At 50.6% G+C, this 14,679-nt stretch overlaps 1 protein-coding gene across 1 annotated transcript in view; it reads left to right on the forward strand.

Moving 5' to 3' along the window:
* The first annotated feature begins 9,207 nt into the window (after positions 1–9,207).
* The window catches only part of KPNA4 (karyopherin subunit alpha 4), a 50,769-nt gene continuing 45,297 nt past the window's right edge, over positions 9,208–14,679 (forward strand). Inside the window, exon 1 of the mRNA XM_073578964.1 lies at positions 9,208–9,652. Within this exon, the coding sequence (XP_073435065.1) occupies positions 9,584–9,652 (69 nt within the window). The 5' untranslated portion in view covers positions 9,208–9,583. The remainder of the gene's footprint in view (positions 9,653–14,679) is intronic.

Genomic DNA, 14,679 nt, shown 5'->3' on the forward strand with positions numbered 1-14,679 from the left:
GTCTGCAGATAGCGGCATCTGTTCCTCTCAAGAGGGAATCCCCCATGACCACCACTCTCCGTTTCTTGTTCACAACATTTTTCTTTCTCCATCCAGGACGACTCTGAGGGCATACAAGGTTGCTGTTTGTGGGCAAAGTCTTATGATGATGCATTTCTTCATTGTTCTCCTGCGTAAGAGCCTGGTACTGGTTCCTGAGCAGTAAGGGTGCTGACTGCCTCCTGATCCTCTTGCTTCTCTGGGTCACGTTTCCATTCCTCTGTTTCTTCAGGTGCACTTCAAATTTCTTCTCTTTCTGTAACATGAAGAGATAATTCTGCTCTAAGAACTCTTCACCTTCCTTAATGATTTTCAATGTAGCTAACCTCTCTTTGAGATTTTGCAACTTTTCCTCCAACAGGGACACAAGCTTGCATTTGTGGCATGTGAAGTTTGGCTTTTCCACTGGTAAGTCTGTGAACATGTAGCAAGAAATGCAGCTCACCAAATGGCTACTGGCCTCTTCCATATTGCTAATATTGCTGAGACAGTGAGCCTTTTACTTTTTCCTTTTACTTTTTCATTCTGAAACTGGTTTAGGGAACTGGGAGGAAGCTGGTGGGCCTAAAAGCACAGACAGGACAGGGATTATCTGGGAAGAGCAGTGATTGCCAAGATGGGACAGGGATTGTTCGGGAACAGCAGTGATTGCCAAGACAGGACAGCGATAGTCCGGGAAGAGCAGTGATTGCTGAGACGGGACAGGGATTGTACGCGAAGAGCAGTGATTGCCAAGACGGGACAGCGATTGTCCGGGAAGAGCAGTGATTGCCAAGATGGGACAGCGATTGTCCGGGAAGAGCAGTGATTGCCAAGCAGGACAGATTGTCCAGGAAGAGCAGTGATTATTTGAAAGACAGGGAAAGTGTTAGGAATGTCACTCTGTACATCTGTAATGCAAACCCTACTTATAAGTAAAGTTGAACTGATAAAAATGGACATTGAATCGCGAGTCGTTTGTGAGACCTGCGGGTCTGGAGTCGATACGACAGAAAAAGAGGAGACTCCGGCAGTAAATGCGATTGCTCTGTTGCGCTTGTTGCACATACAGCAGAAGGGACATTATGTTTCATTTATGGGGCACCAGGGTGTGGGAACACTACAGCTCATTGCTACGACTATCACCATGGCCACCTTACAACATATCAGGAGAACACTGTTGATGTGTGCTCTCATTTTAACTGGACTTTAGACAATAATAACTAAAATAATCTGAAATTTTAATCTGTAATACAGATTACATAGGTGAAAATAACATTTTCTGTGTCAAAATGTGTCCATAGTCTTTAACTGCTGGAAACCCCTTAAACTGGAATCCTGTTTAGTTCTGATTATTGTGATAATTCTGACTAGCTTTTATACTAAGTGACATAAAGTAAATATCCATAGTAATTGTGGGCCTGATCATCTCCTCACCATAAATGATGCCGGATGATGTGACCGACTGGACTGTACATCTGTCAGTGCTTGGTGATAGGGAAGGCAAAGCACTGGACTCATGGGTAAGTCTGCATAGGTGATTAAACTTGTATTAATAAATACATCAAGTTTATAAAAAGACTCAAAATTTACAGTGTTGACCCTTACTTTACAAGACTTTTGCAGTTCACCTTAGCAGCACGATATCTGCTTTAGGGCCACAAATATGGCAGCCCGTTTGATTGCATCTCCTAAACTGAGGCTAAGGCCTCTTTCACACATCCGGCTTTTGTAATCCGGCACGATGTGGCAAAATTTTTAATAACCGGATCCAGCACCGGATCCGGTTTTGTCCCATAAGCTTTCATGGTCGCCGCATCGTGCCGGATGGTTATGTGTTGTGTCTGGTTGTTGCCGGACACGGCAAAAATTAGCCGTCCGGCATCTGCAAAAAACGTTCTCTGCAACGTTTTTTGTCAGCGCCGGATCGGCTTTTTCCACAGCGCATGCCCGGACTCTGTGAATGTTAACCCCACAAGTGCCCGGCGAGAGAGAGAGATCTCTCTCTGTCACCCGGACACTTGTGAGAGATCTCTCTCGCCGGGCACTTGTGGGGTTAACACTCACAGTGTCTGGGTGAGAGAGAGATCTCTCTGTGGGGTTAACCCCACAAGTGCCCGGCAAGAGAGAGAGATTCTCTCGCCTGGACACTGAGTGTTAACCCCACATGTCTCTCTCTCCACCCCCCTTTCCTCTCCCTTTCAGCAGCTGTCTCTCTCAGCGGCTGCTTCTCTCGTCCACTGGTGTATATGTTCCTCCTGCGGCTCATTTAAATCACGTCCGAGCCGTATCAGACGCCGCATACACATCCGGTGTCACGGCTGCAGGCCGGATCCGGCGGCCCGGCTTTTCGCCGCACGCCGCCGGACCCCACACACCGGATGTGTGAAAGTAGCCTAACTCAACTTCAAAATTGGTACTCCCCCTTGTCTATCCAGTCTACAGCTGTGGAGTGAGCCAGGTGACATTTTATTGTAGCTCAGAGTTGTGCTGTAAGTTACAATTTCCCCTGTAACAACATCACTGTATTCACTGGCAAGTGGTGACAGGTTTGGGGGCAGCACATAGGTCCGCAGCCTGACATTGTACCACTAATATTCGGATACTGAGCAGGCCTCACAGCTTGAATAAGTTCCTCCCAGAACAACTCGGTAGCCTGGTATTAGTAGAACAATGTCAGGATGTCTGACCAGTCCTCACCACCGCTTTCACCGCAGTGTTCAGAGCACAGCAGAGAAACCATCACTCAGCTTTGCTCAGTCAGTGTTAAGCAGGGATGAACAACATTTGTTGGTCCAAGGGCCAGTCACACTGAACCAATCCAAAGGGCCACAAAAAAATGTAAATACCCCCCCCCCACACTGCCCCATATCTCATAATTTCCCCCTCAGTTTCTCATAATTTGCCTTCACAGTAACCACCCCCCCTCCCAAATAATAATCAGCTGCATCCTTGCCACCTCTGTGGTGACAGCAACAGCGTGAAGACCTCATCACACCTCTGCATGATGGGGCGGGGAGCTGACGAGTGCTTTTCTGCTCCTGTCCTGGCGCTGAAGTGTTCACATGCTCTAAAAGACATGAATACAATTAAGTACAGAAAGAAGGAACAAGGCATCTCCCGGTGCTCTGTGGGCCGCAAGAAGACCTTTGGCAGGCCACACGTGGCATGCAGGCCGTATGTTGTGCAAGCTTTGTGTACAGCCTCAATCAGATGTTTGTGATGCAGGGACGTCTGCATGAGGCTCTATACTGACTGAGCGGAGCCGTGTATCTATTCCCATAATGTGTGATACAGTCAGTGTATCCAATTCTATCATGTGTGATACCATCCACTGAGTCAGGTATCTAATTTCATCAGGTGTGATAGAGTTCATGTATCTAATTCTATATCTGATACAGTCCGCTGACTTGTGTATCTAATCCTGTCACATGTGAAAGTCTGCATAGCCATGTATCTAACCCTATCACGTGTGATAGTCTGTGTATCTAACCCTATCATGTGTCATACAGACTGTGTAGCTAATCCTATCATGTGTGATCTTGTCTGCTGGGCTATGTATCTAATCCCTTCAAAGTGGGATAGTCTGCTGCGCTGTGTATCTAACCCTATCATGTGATACAGTTCACTGATTTGTATATCTAATCATATTGTGTGATAGTCTCTGTATCTAACCCTATGACGTGTGATCTAGTCTGCTTCGCTGTGTATCTAATCCTATCACATGTGACACGACAAACAATGCAACACCAACTAACACTGGTTCTGCCAGCCGTCCTTGTTGACACTGGCCACATCTCAGCAGTACTTTGCACCCACAAAGTGTCTGTGCACTGAGAACCTTGACGCTTGCTGCAACCATACACTAGGTTTTCATGGCAAATTTCAGCAGCTGCTCCCTCTAGTGTTTCAAAATTAAAAATATAAAGCCTGTCTATTTTTAATTTTTTATACTTTTACAAAATCAGTTTTTATTAAACATGAATACTTTTCAATTTGTTGGGATACAAAATTTTCATGACACACTTTTTTAAAGTTATTTCATGACAAGACCCTACAATCCATCAGATCACTTCCTAATCTAGTCAAGGCACACTGAATGTCACGAGGTTGTATCGGAGCAATCATACTGCCAGGCTCAGCCCTCGTGATGTCCAGTCTTACAGCGAGGCTCAGCCCTCGTGATGACCAATCATACAGCAAGGCTCAGCCCTCGTGACGTCCAATCATATAGCCAGGCTCAGCCCTCGTGACGTCCAATCATACAGCCAGGCTCAGCCCTCATGATGTCCAATCATAAAGCCAGGCTCAGCCCTCATGACGTCCAATCATACAGCCAGGCTATGCCCTTGTGACGTCCAATCATACAGCCAGGCTCAGACCACGTGATGTCCAATCATACAGCCAGGCTCAGCCCTCGTGATGTCCAATCATACAGCCAGACTCAGACCACATGATGTCCAATCATACAACCAGGCTCAGACCTCATGATGTCCAATCATACAGCCAGGCTCAGACCTCGTAATGACCAATCATACAGCCAGGCTGAGCCCTCATAACATCCAATCATACAGCCAGGCTCAGCCCTCGTGATGTCCAATCATACAGCCAGGCTCAGCCCTCGTGATGTCCAATCATACAACCAGGCTCAGCCCTCGTGACGTCCAATCATACAACCAGGCTCAGCCCTCGTGACATCCAATCATACAGCCAGGCTTAGACCTCATAACGACCAATCATACAGCTAGGCTCAGACCTCATGATGTCTAATCGTACAGCTATGCTTAGACCTCGTATCGGCCAATCATACAGCCAGGCTCAGACCTCGTGACGTCCAATCATACAGCCAGGCTCAGGCCTCGTGACGTCCAATCATACAGCTAGGCTCAGGCCTCGTGACGTCCAATCATACAGCTAGGCTCAGGCCTCGTGACGTCCAATCATACAGCCAGACTCAGACCTCGTGACGACCAATCAGCAAGGCTCAGCCCTCGTGACGTCCAATCATACAGCCAGGGTCAGCCCTCGTGACGTCCAATCATACAGCCAGGCTCAGACTTCGTGACATCCAATCATACAACCAGTCTCAGCCCTCGTGACGTCCAATCATACAGCCAGGCTCAGACCTCGTGACGTCCAATCGTACAGCTAGGCTCTGACCTCGTGATGTCCAAACATACAGCTATGCTTAGACCTCGTATCGACCAATCATACAGCCAGGCTCAGAGCTTGTGACGTCCAATCATACAGCCAGGCTCAGCCCTCGTGACGTCCAATCATACAGCCAGGGTCAGACCTCGTGACGTCCAATCATACAGCCAGGCTCAGCCCTCGTGACGTCCAATCATACAGCCAGGCTCAGCCCTCGTGACGTCCAATCATACAGCCAGGCTCAGCCCTCGTGACGTCCAATCATACAGCCAGGCTCAGCCCTCGTGACGTCCAATCATACAGCCAGGCTCAGCCCTCGTGACATCCAATCATACAGCCAGGCTCAGACCTCGTGATGTCCAATCGTACAGCTAGGCTCAGACCTCGTGATGTCCAAACGTACAGCTATGCTTAGACCTCGTATCGACCAATCATACAGCCAGGCTCAGAGCTTGTGACGTCCAATCATACAGCCAGGCTCAGCCCTCGTGACGTCCAATCATACAGCCAGGCTCGGCCCTTGTGATGTCCAATCATACAGCCAGGCTCAGGCCTCGTGGCGTCCAATCATACAGCTAGGCTGAGGCCTCGTGACGTCCAATCATACAGCCAGACTCAGACCTCGTGACGACCAATCAGCCAGGCTCAGCCCTCATGACGTTCAATCATACATCCAGGCTCAGACCTCGTGACGTCCAATCATACAACCAGGCTCAGACCTCGTAACGACCAATCAGCCAGGCTTAGCTTTCGTGACGTCCAATCATACACCCAGGCTCAGCCCTCGTGATATCCAATTATACAGCCAGGCTCAGACCTCGTAACAACCAATCATACAGCTAGGCCCAAAACTCGTAACGACCAATCATATAGCCAGGCTCAGACCTCGTGACGTCCAATCAGCCAGTCTCAGACCTCATGACGTTCAATCATACAGCCAGGCTCAGCTGTCGTGACGTCCAATCATACAGCTAGGCTCAGCACTCGTGACAACGAATCATACAGCCAGGCTCAGACCTCGTGACGTCCAATCATACAGCCAGGCTCAGACCTCGTACAGACCAATCATACAGCCAGGCTCAGACCTCGTGATGTCCAATCATACAGCCAGGCTCAGACCTCGTAAAGACCAATCATACAGCCAGGCTCAGACCTCGTGACGTCCAATCATACAGCCAGGCTCAGACCTCGTAAAGACCAATCATACAGCCAGGCTCAGCCCTTGTGACGTCCAATCATACAGCCAGGCTCAGACCTCATGACGTCCAATCATACAGCCAGGCTCAGCTCTCGTGACGTCCAATCATACAGCAAGGCTCACCCCTCATGACGTCCAATCATACAGCCAGGCTCAGACCTCATGAAGTCCAATCATACAGCCAGGCTCAGACCTCATGAAGTCCAATCATACAGCCAGGCTCAGACCTCGTGACGTCCAATCATACAGCCAGGCTCAGACCTCGTGACATCCAATCATACAGCCAGGCTCAGACCTCGTAACGACCAATCATACAGCTAGGCCCAGACCTCGTAACGACCAATCATACAGCCAGGCTCAGCCCTCGTGATGTCCAATTATACAGCCAGGATCAGCCCTCGTGACGTCCAATCATACAGCAAGGCTCAGACCTAGTGACGTCCAATCATACAGCGAGGCTCAGACCTCGTGACGTCCAATCATACAGCCAGGCTCAACCCTCGTGATGTCCAATCATACAGTCAGGCTCAGACCTCGTAAACACCAATCAGCCAGGCTCAGACCTCGTGACGTCCAGTAGTACAGCTATGCATAGACCTCGTATCGACCAATCATACAGCCAGGCTCAACCCTTGTGATGTCCAATCATACAGCCAGGCTCAGACCTCGTAACGACCAATCATACAGCCAGGCTCAAACCTTGTGACGTCCAGTAGTACAGCTATGCTTAGACCTCGTGACGTCCAATCGTACAGCCAGGCTCAGCCCTCATGACGGCCAATCATACGGCCAGGCTCAGCCCTCGTGACGTCCAATCATACAGCCAGGCTCAGCCCTCGTGACGTCCAATCATACAGCCAGTCTCAGACCTCGTAACGACCAATCAGCCAGGCTTAGCTTTTGTGACGTCCAATCATACACCCAGGGTCAGCCCACGTGATATCCAATCATACAGCCAGGCTCAGCCCTCGTAACGACCAATCATACAGCTAGGCCCAGAACTCGTAACGACCAATCATATAGCCAGGCTCAGACCTCGTGACATCCAATCATACAGCCAGGCTCAGCCCTCGTGACGTCCAATCATACAGCCAGGCTCAGCCCTCGTGACGTCCAATCATACAGCCAGGCTCAGCCCTCGTGACGTCCAATCATACAGCCAGGCTCAGCCCTCGTGACGTCCAATCATACAGCCAGGCTCAGCCGCCGTGACGTCCAATCATACAGTCAGGCTCAGCCCTCGTGACGTCCAATCATACAGCCAGGCTCAGCCCTCGTGACGTCCAATCATACAGTCAGGCTCAGCCCTCGTGACGTCCAATCATACAGCCAGGCTCAGCCCTCGTGACGTCCAATCATACAGCCAGGCTCAGACCTCGTGATGTCCAATCATACAGCCAGGCTCAGACCTCGTAACGACCAATCATACAGCCAGTCTCAGACCTTGTGCAGTCCAATCATACAGCCAGTCTCAGACCTTGTGCAGTCCAGTCATACAGCCAGGCTCAGCCCTCTTGACGTGCAATCATACAGCCAGGCTCAGCCCTTGTGCAGTCCAATCATACAGCCAGGCTCAGACCTTGTGCAGTCCAATCATACAGCCAGGCTCAGACCTTGTGCAGTCCAATCATACAGCCAGGCTCAGACCTTGTGCAGTCCAATCATACAGCCAGTCTCAGCCCTCTTGACGTGCAATCATACAGCCAGGCTCAACCCTTGTGCAGTCCAATCATACAGCCAGGCTCAGACCTTGTGCAGTCCAATCATACAGTCAGGCTCAGACCTCGTAAACACCAATCAGCCAGGCTCAGACCTCGTGACGTCCAGTAGTACAGCTATGCATAGACCTCGTATCGACCAATCATACAGCCAGGCTCAACCCTCGTGATGTCCAATCATACAGCCAGGCTCAGCCCTCATGACGTCCAATCATACAGCCAGGCTCAGCCCTCGTGACGTCCAATCATACAGCCAGGCTCAGCCCTTGTGACGTCCAATCATACAGCCAGTCTCAGACCTCGTAACGACCAATCAGCCATGCTTAGCTTTTGTGACGTCCAATCATACACCCAGGGTCAGCCCACGTGATATCCAATCATACAGCCAGGCTCAGCCCTCGTAACGACCAATCATACAGCTAGGCCCAGAACTCGTAACGACCAATCATATAGCCAGGCTCAGACCTCGTGACATCCAATCATACAGCCAGGCTCAGCCCTCGTGACGTCCAATCATACAGCCAGGCTCAGCCCTCGTGACGTCCAATCATACAGCCAGGCTCAGCTGTCGTGACGTCCAATCATACAGCCAGGCTCAGCCCTCGTGACGTCCAATCATACAGCCAGGCTCAGCCCTCGTGACGTCCAATCATACAGCCAGGCTCAGCCCTCGTGACGTCCAATCATACAGCCAGGCTCAGCCCTCGTGACGTCCAATCATACAGCCAGGCTCAGACCTCGTGATGTCCAATCATACAGCCAGTCTCAGACCTTGTGCAGTCCAATCATACAGCCAGGCTCAGCCCTCTTGACGTGCAATCATACAGCTAGACTCGGACCTCGTAATGACCAATCATACAGCCAGGGTCAGACCTCATGACATCCAATCATACAGCCAGGCTCAGAGCTCGTAGGAACAATCATACAGTCAGGCTTAGCTCTCATAATGACCAATCATACAGCCAGGCTGATACTCGCGGACACGACTGTAGTGCAACCAGTCTTTCCAGAACACACCTTTATAGCACTTGCCTAGAAGTCAGGGGCGTGGGTCACGTGACGCACCACCTCAGTGACACTGACATTAGTGCGTGAGTGAGTCCATTCGCGCTACCACCCCCGGAAGTTCTGACCACACACACACCTCCTTTTCCTTCCCTCTCTTTCACTCTCCTTGGAATCCTCTAACGCCCTCACTGCTCGGCGGACTAACTAGCAACCGGAAGTCTTGCGCAATTCTTCCCCCCACAGGGTCGGCGGTCAGCCAATCAGCGGCGGGGATTCCTGTCTGTGGGCTGAGTCATTTCCACCAGTTCGAGGCTTTCTTGTTACCGGCATTCCGCCCAGACTAGCGGCAGGAAAGCGAGTTGGCTGCGGCACCAACCGGACAGGCGGAGCTCCAGCGTTCTCGTCCCCGCACTGAGCAGCGAACCATAGTGCTTGCTACGTGCTCTGTCCCCGAGTCTTGTGCTGACACCGAGGCCCCGGCGCTCCCATCATGGCTGACAACGACAAGCTGGACAACCAGCGGCTGAAGAATTTCAAGAACAAAGGCCGCGACCTAGAGGTAGTTACTCCGGGCTCCCGCTACACCGCCCCCCTGGGCACCTGCGCTGCCGGGCCCAGCTGTGACGTCGTGCCTCCGGGCCTGACGGAGGAATGTGGGGCCCGGGCCGGAGGGAGAGGGCGGAGGCTGCCGACATCGCTCCTCATCCGCGTTATAGGAGGGCGGCTCCCGTGCAATCCTCCGCCCTGCCCCGGTGCGATCTGAGGCCTAGTCCTGCCGGCACGTACCTCGTATAGGAGTCCCCGCCCGGCCCCCGCACTGACGGCGCGTCCCAGACCGGCCATTGTGTGCCGCTTCAGTGGGCACCGCCGGTCGTGTGCGTATGGTGGGGACCGTGCCGGGCAGAGTGTGTGGGGCGGGCGCAGCGCCAGTGGCGGGGGAGCGTGGGGAGTGCGCAGGGCCTGTGGTGGGGGAGCGTGGGGAGTGCGCAGGGCCTGTGGTGGGGGAGCGTGGGGAGTGCGCAGGGCCTGTGGTGGGGGAGCGTGGGGAGTGCGCAGGGCCTGTGGTGGGGGAGCGTGGGGAGTGCGCAGGGCCTGTGGTGGGGGAGCGTGGGGAGTGCGCAGGGCCTGTGGTGGGGGAGCGTGGGGAGTGCGCAGGGCCTGTGGTGGGGGAGCGTGGGGAGTGCGCAGGGCCTGTGGTGGGGGAGCGTGGGGAGTGCGCAGGGCCTGTGGTGGGGGAGCGTGGGGAGTGCGCAGGGCCTGTGGTGGGGGAGCGTGGGGAGTGCGCAGGGCCTGTGGTGGGGGAGCGTGGGGAGCGCGCAGGGCCTGTGGTGGGGGAGCGTGGGGAGCGTGCAGGGCCTGTGGTGGGGAGCGCGCAGGGCCTGTGGTGGGGGAGCGTGGGGAGCGCGCAGGGCCTGTGGTGGGGGAGCGTGGGGAGCGCGCAGGGCCTGTGGTGGGGGAGCGTGGGGAGCGCGCAGCGCCTGTGGTGGGGGAGCGTGGGGAGCGCGCAGGGCCTGTGGTGGGGGAGCGTGGGGAGCGCGCAGGGCCTGTGGTGGGGGAGCGTGGGGAGTGCGCAGGGCCTGTGGTGGGGGAGCGTGGGGAGCGCGCAGCGCCTGTGGTGGGGGAGCGCGCAGCGCCTGTGGTGGGGGAGCGCGCAGGGCCTGTGGTGGGGGAGCGCGCAGCGCCTGTGGTGGGGATGCGTGGGGCGGGCGCAGCGCCTGTGGTGGGGGAGCGTGGGGCTGGCGCAGCGCCTGTGGTGGGGGTGCGCGCAGCACCTGTATATGATGGGCAGCCCCCAAAATTTTGCCTCCTTCCCCACCATCCTGTAGCATGTAAGCCCGCAAGGGCAGGGTCCTCTCCCCTTTGTGCCAGTCTATCATTGTTAATGTACGGTAACTTGTATTTGACAGTAACCCTTTCTCGTGTATAGCACCATGGCATTAATGGTGCTATATAAATAATAATGGTACCAGACATAGATGTACATATGGTGGGCACTGTGCCTGGCATAGGTGTGGATGTGGTACCGGACATAAATGGGCACGGTGCTGGGCATGGGTGTGCGTATTGGTGGGCCCAGCGCCGGGCATGACTGTTCAGAAGTACCACACTCAAATGTCAAGGAAACTAGAATGCAATCATTTGGCAGTCTCTTAGTTTAGTCACAACAACATAAAACACAGATCAGAAGGTAATAATTAGCCACTTTTCCATTTCATTTGGAAAAAAATTGACTATCTTATTTTTCAGATTATAAGACGCACTTCCCCCCCCCCCCCCCCCAAATTTTTTGGGGGAAATGGGGGTGCGTCTTATAATGTGGATATGCCTTACCGCCTGCAGGCTGGGATGAGGGGGTGTTAGGTCTGCAGCAACGCTCCATTCTTGCCTCCTCCAGCGGCAACCCTGGGACCCCGCTTCACCGCAGCCTTCACCCTAGTAAGCAATAAGATGCATGGATTACAATAAGCACCACCATTTTATTTAAAAAAAATTGTTGTTTTTCCTATTTTTCTCTTCAGAATTTGGGATGCGTCTTATAAAGCAAAAAATACAGTACTTTAAAAATTGATGACAACATATTTGGAAAAAGTTGGGACTAGCCCATTGTCTACCATTGTGAAGCACCCACTCGTCTTTTTAGGCAATGCCTACACTTTGAGTATTTTGAGGTTTTTTTCCATCAGTATCTGTAAGCCAAAACCTGGAGTGGAACAATCAAAGGAAAAATATAATAGAAACACGTCACCACTCTTTCCTAACCGGCGCATGCGCAATAACGCTTTTAGGCTTTGCCCACAGGTGGGCAAAGCATACTGCGCTTGTGCGAGGCAAGATTGCATTGTGCACTTGCGGACTATGGCGTACACCTACTAAAATTCCAGAAAATATTGCGGACGGTGGCCAAGGATGGGGGGGGGGGGGGGGGATGGATAGGAAACACCGCCCATCGGACCAGACAGAGGACATTTAAATAGCCCACCAAATTCAGGTGACAGATTCCCTTTAACAGTGCTGGGAGTTTGCTGAAATATGCAAGGTCTTCCTTGAAATAGCTACTGTCTGTGGTAGCATAAGGGGCTAACACAGGACCCTTTGCCGTCCAATAATGTGTCTGTGAGAGAAGGTTCTTGCTAATTTGGAGGTAAAAGTGACTTTCTTACACCTCTCTGGTCCCTGAGTGTCTGCACAGGTAGCACCAATGGTATGTCTGCCCCTGGTAGCATATGTTTTAAAACCTCTTTATAATACTTGGCATTGATAGTGTGTGAGCTACCCATGTCATAGGCACTAATGCAACCCCTTGCCATCAGAGATGCAAGCTTTTGTGTGCTGGTAACAAGCTTGATGGTCCCTCTCCTAAGTCTGCAGGGCACCGCATCTTTGGGCTTCAAAAAGAATTTCAAATTTTCATTAATCTGACTACAGAACAGTTTTCAGTTTTGCTTCAATACATTTTAGCTAAGCTTTGGCCTAAAGAAGACTGCAGCATTTCTGGATTGTGTTGCTAAGCAGCTTTTTTGCATGGTAGTTTTATCTTGCATTTGTGGATTGCACTGCCAATTGTGTTCAGTGAGTGATTTCTGGAAGTGTTCCTGAGCCCATGCAGTGATTTGCACAACTGATCGATGGCTGTTTTTAATTCTGTGCTGCCCGAGGGCCTCTAGATCACAGGCATCTAATATTGACTGTTGGCAGTGTCCCTTATGCACATGGTTATCACCAGAATCTCTATCTTTTGATGACTTGTACTATAGATTGAATATTCTACAAAGTCTTGAATTTTATGTTAAGGAACATGTTTCTGAAAATGTCCCACAGTTTTTAGATGGTTAGTTAGATTGATGAGCCTCAGACCATCTTTGCTTCTGAGAGACTCTGCCTCTCTTACATGCTCTTTTCGCACACAGTTGTGTAACTTGGAAAATTGACCCTCTAGCTGTTTGTTTTTTTTTTTTTTGTTTTTTTTTTACTAGTACCACTTTTCCAGCCTCTTGATAGCCATTTCCTAATGTTTTTAGATGTATTTCTGCCATCAATTTATAAATTAATTTAAAATTAAATGGGAAGTGTTAATCACCTTCTGTTGCATGTTCTATGTTCTTGTTGTGAATTAAATATTACCATAAGAGATTTCCAAATCATTGTATTCTTGTTTCCTTTACATCTTAGAGTCGCCACTTTTTTATATTGGGCTCCACAATGTACACTAGGCACACTGATGTATATCTGTACATTGAGCTGTGTGTAGTGGGTACAACCTTGCCTCTTACCACCTCTTACTGTGCAGTCTATTGCTCCCTGTGATCAGCTACTTCTCTCTATGGAAAGGCTGGATGTACTATTGATTTCCTATCATTGAAGATCCCAGCCCTCTTGATCCCTCACATTATCACACAGAATCAGGTATATACATGTTAGATGTCATGTGCTGGTATATTGTATCCATCCATATGCTGTGGGCCGGTGTTCATCTGTTGTCACCGCACCCCCTATTTGTTCTCTGTTGATAATGCCTTATGGACGTCACTGATAAGAAGTCTACATTATTTCGGATGAGTTGTGTTTTCTTTGGGGTACAGGTGTACTTGCTATTTCATAACTGACTGTTAAGGATATGACTTCAGTAGTTGTGGAACTACAACTCCCAGGATGCTGTGACATGGCTTCTTCTGCAATTTATTGTCCTGCACGTAACATTAGGTCACATTTCAGGCATGTCAGTCCAGCAGAAGTATGGGTTCATAAACGCTGGGTACACTTCTAGCATGCCTCACCAACCATAGGGCTAAATATTTCCCTGATTTCCAACAGTGCTGACTGGAGATCAAACATAAGTAGTTTCACATGTAAAGGTTTTTTTTTTTTTCTTTTTGCAGCTTTTCCATCTGAATACTTTCACAGGGATTTTGCAACATAGAATAGTCCTACGCTCTCAACCACTTTGCTATCCTATCCCCACGTTTTCAGGTTCGCTCCAGAGATCTGGGCCTTTTTTTTTTTTGGTTTCTTGTGCTAATTATGACCTTTACTAAGGGAGCATTGTTCACAACATAATTATGCCAAGTGATGTACTGACACCACCCAGAAAATCCTGTGAACTGCATCCGTTGGTAAAAAACCATATACTCAGCATTAAATAAAATGGCCCATTTCTCTGGTGTCATATGGTTGATTAAAACCAAACGGAATACACAGTAGAGCAAAAATAGGTCACTTTTGACTCAACTGGTGTTATGAGCTCATTTGCTGCTCCTCCAGTTGAGAGTTCTCCTTCCGTTCTCCCTCTGGTGGTGACAGGAGGTAGTGAGGTTGGTTTAAGTGGTAGTGATCTGCCACCTGATGAGAAGGATAACGATTGGATCGCTGGAGTATCAGACTGGATATAAGACAGCCGATGCCCTATCCTGCTGCTGGTGATCAGTCTGCTTCTCAGGTCTTGGACTTCAGCTCCCTTTCAGTCTTCTTAAAGTTAAGTTTGTTGTTTGCTATTGTTCACTCTTGCGCTTGTTGGTCAATTCAGTTTCTTGTTTGGTCAGCTTGCCCCTGCTGGGGCTATGCTGAACTTCCACTCCTATTTATCTGTAT

The sequence above is a fragment of the Dendrobates tinctorius genome, unplaced genomic scaffold (genome assembly GCF_039654945.1).
Source record: "Dendrobates tinctorius isolate UK_male_01 unplaced genomic scaffold, ASM3965494v1 ptg000060l, whole genome shotgun sequence".
In the NCBI taxonomy this organism is placed as follows: domain Eukaryota; kingdom Metazoa; phylum Chordata; class Amphibia; order Anura; family Dendrobatidae; genus Dendrobates; species Dendrobates tinctorius.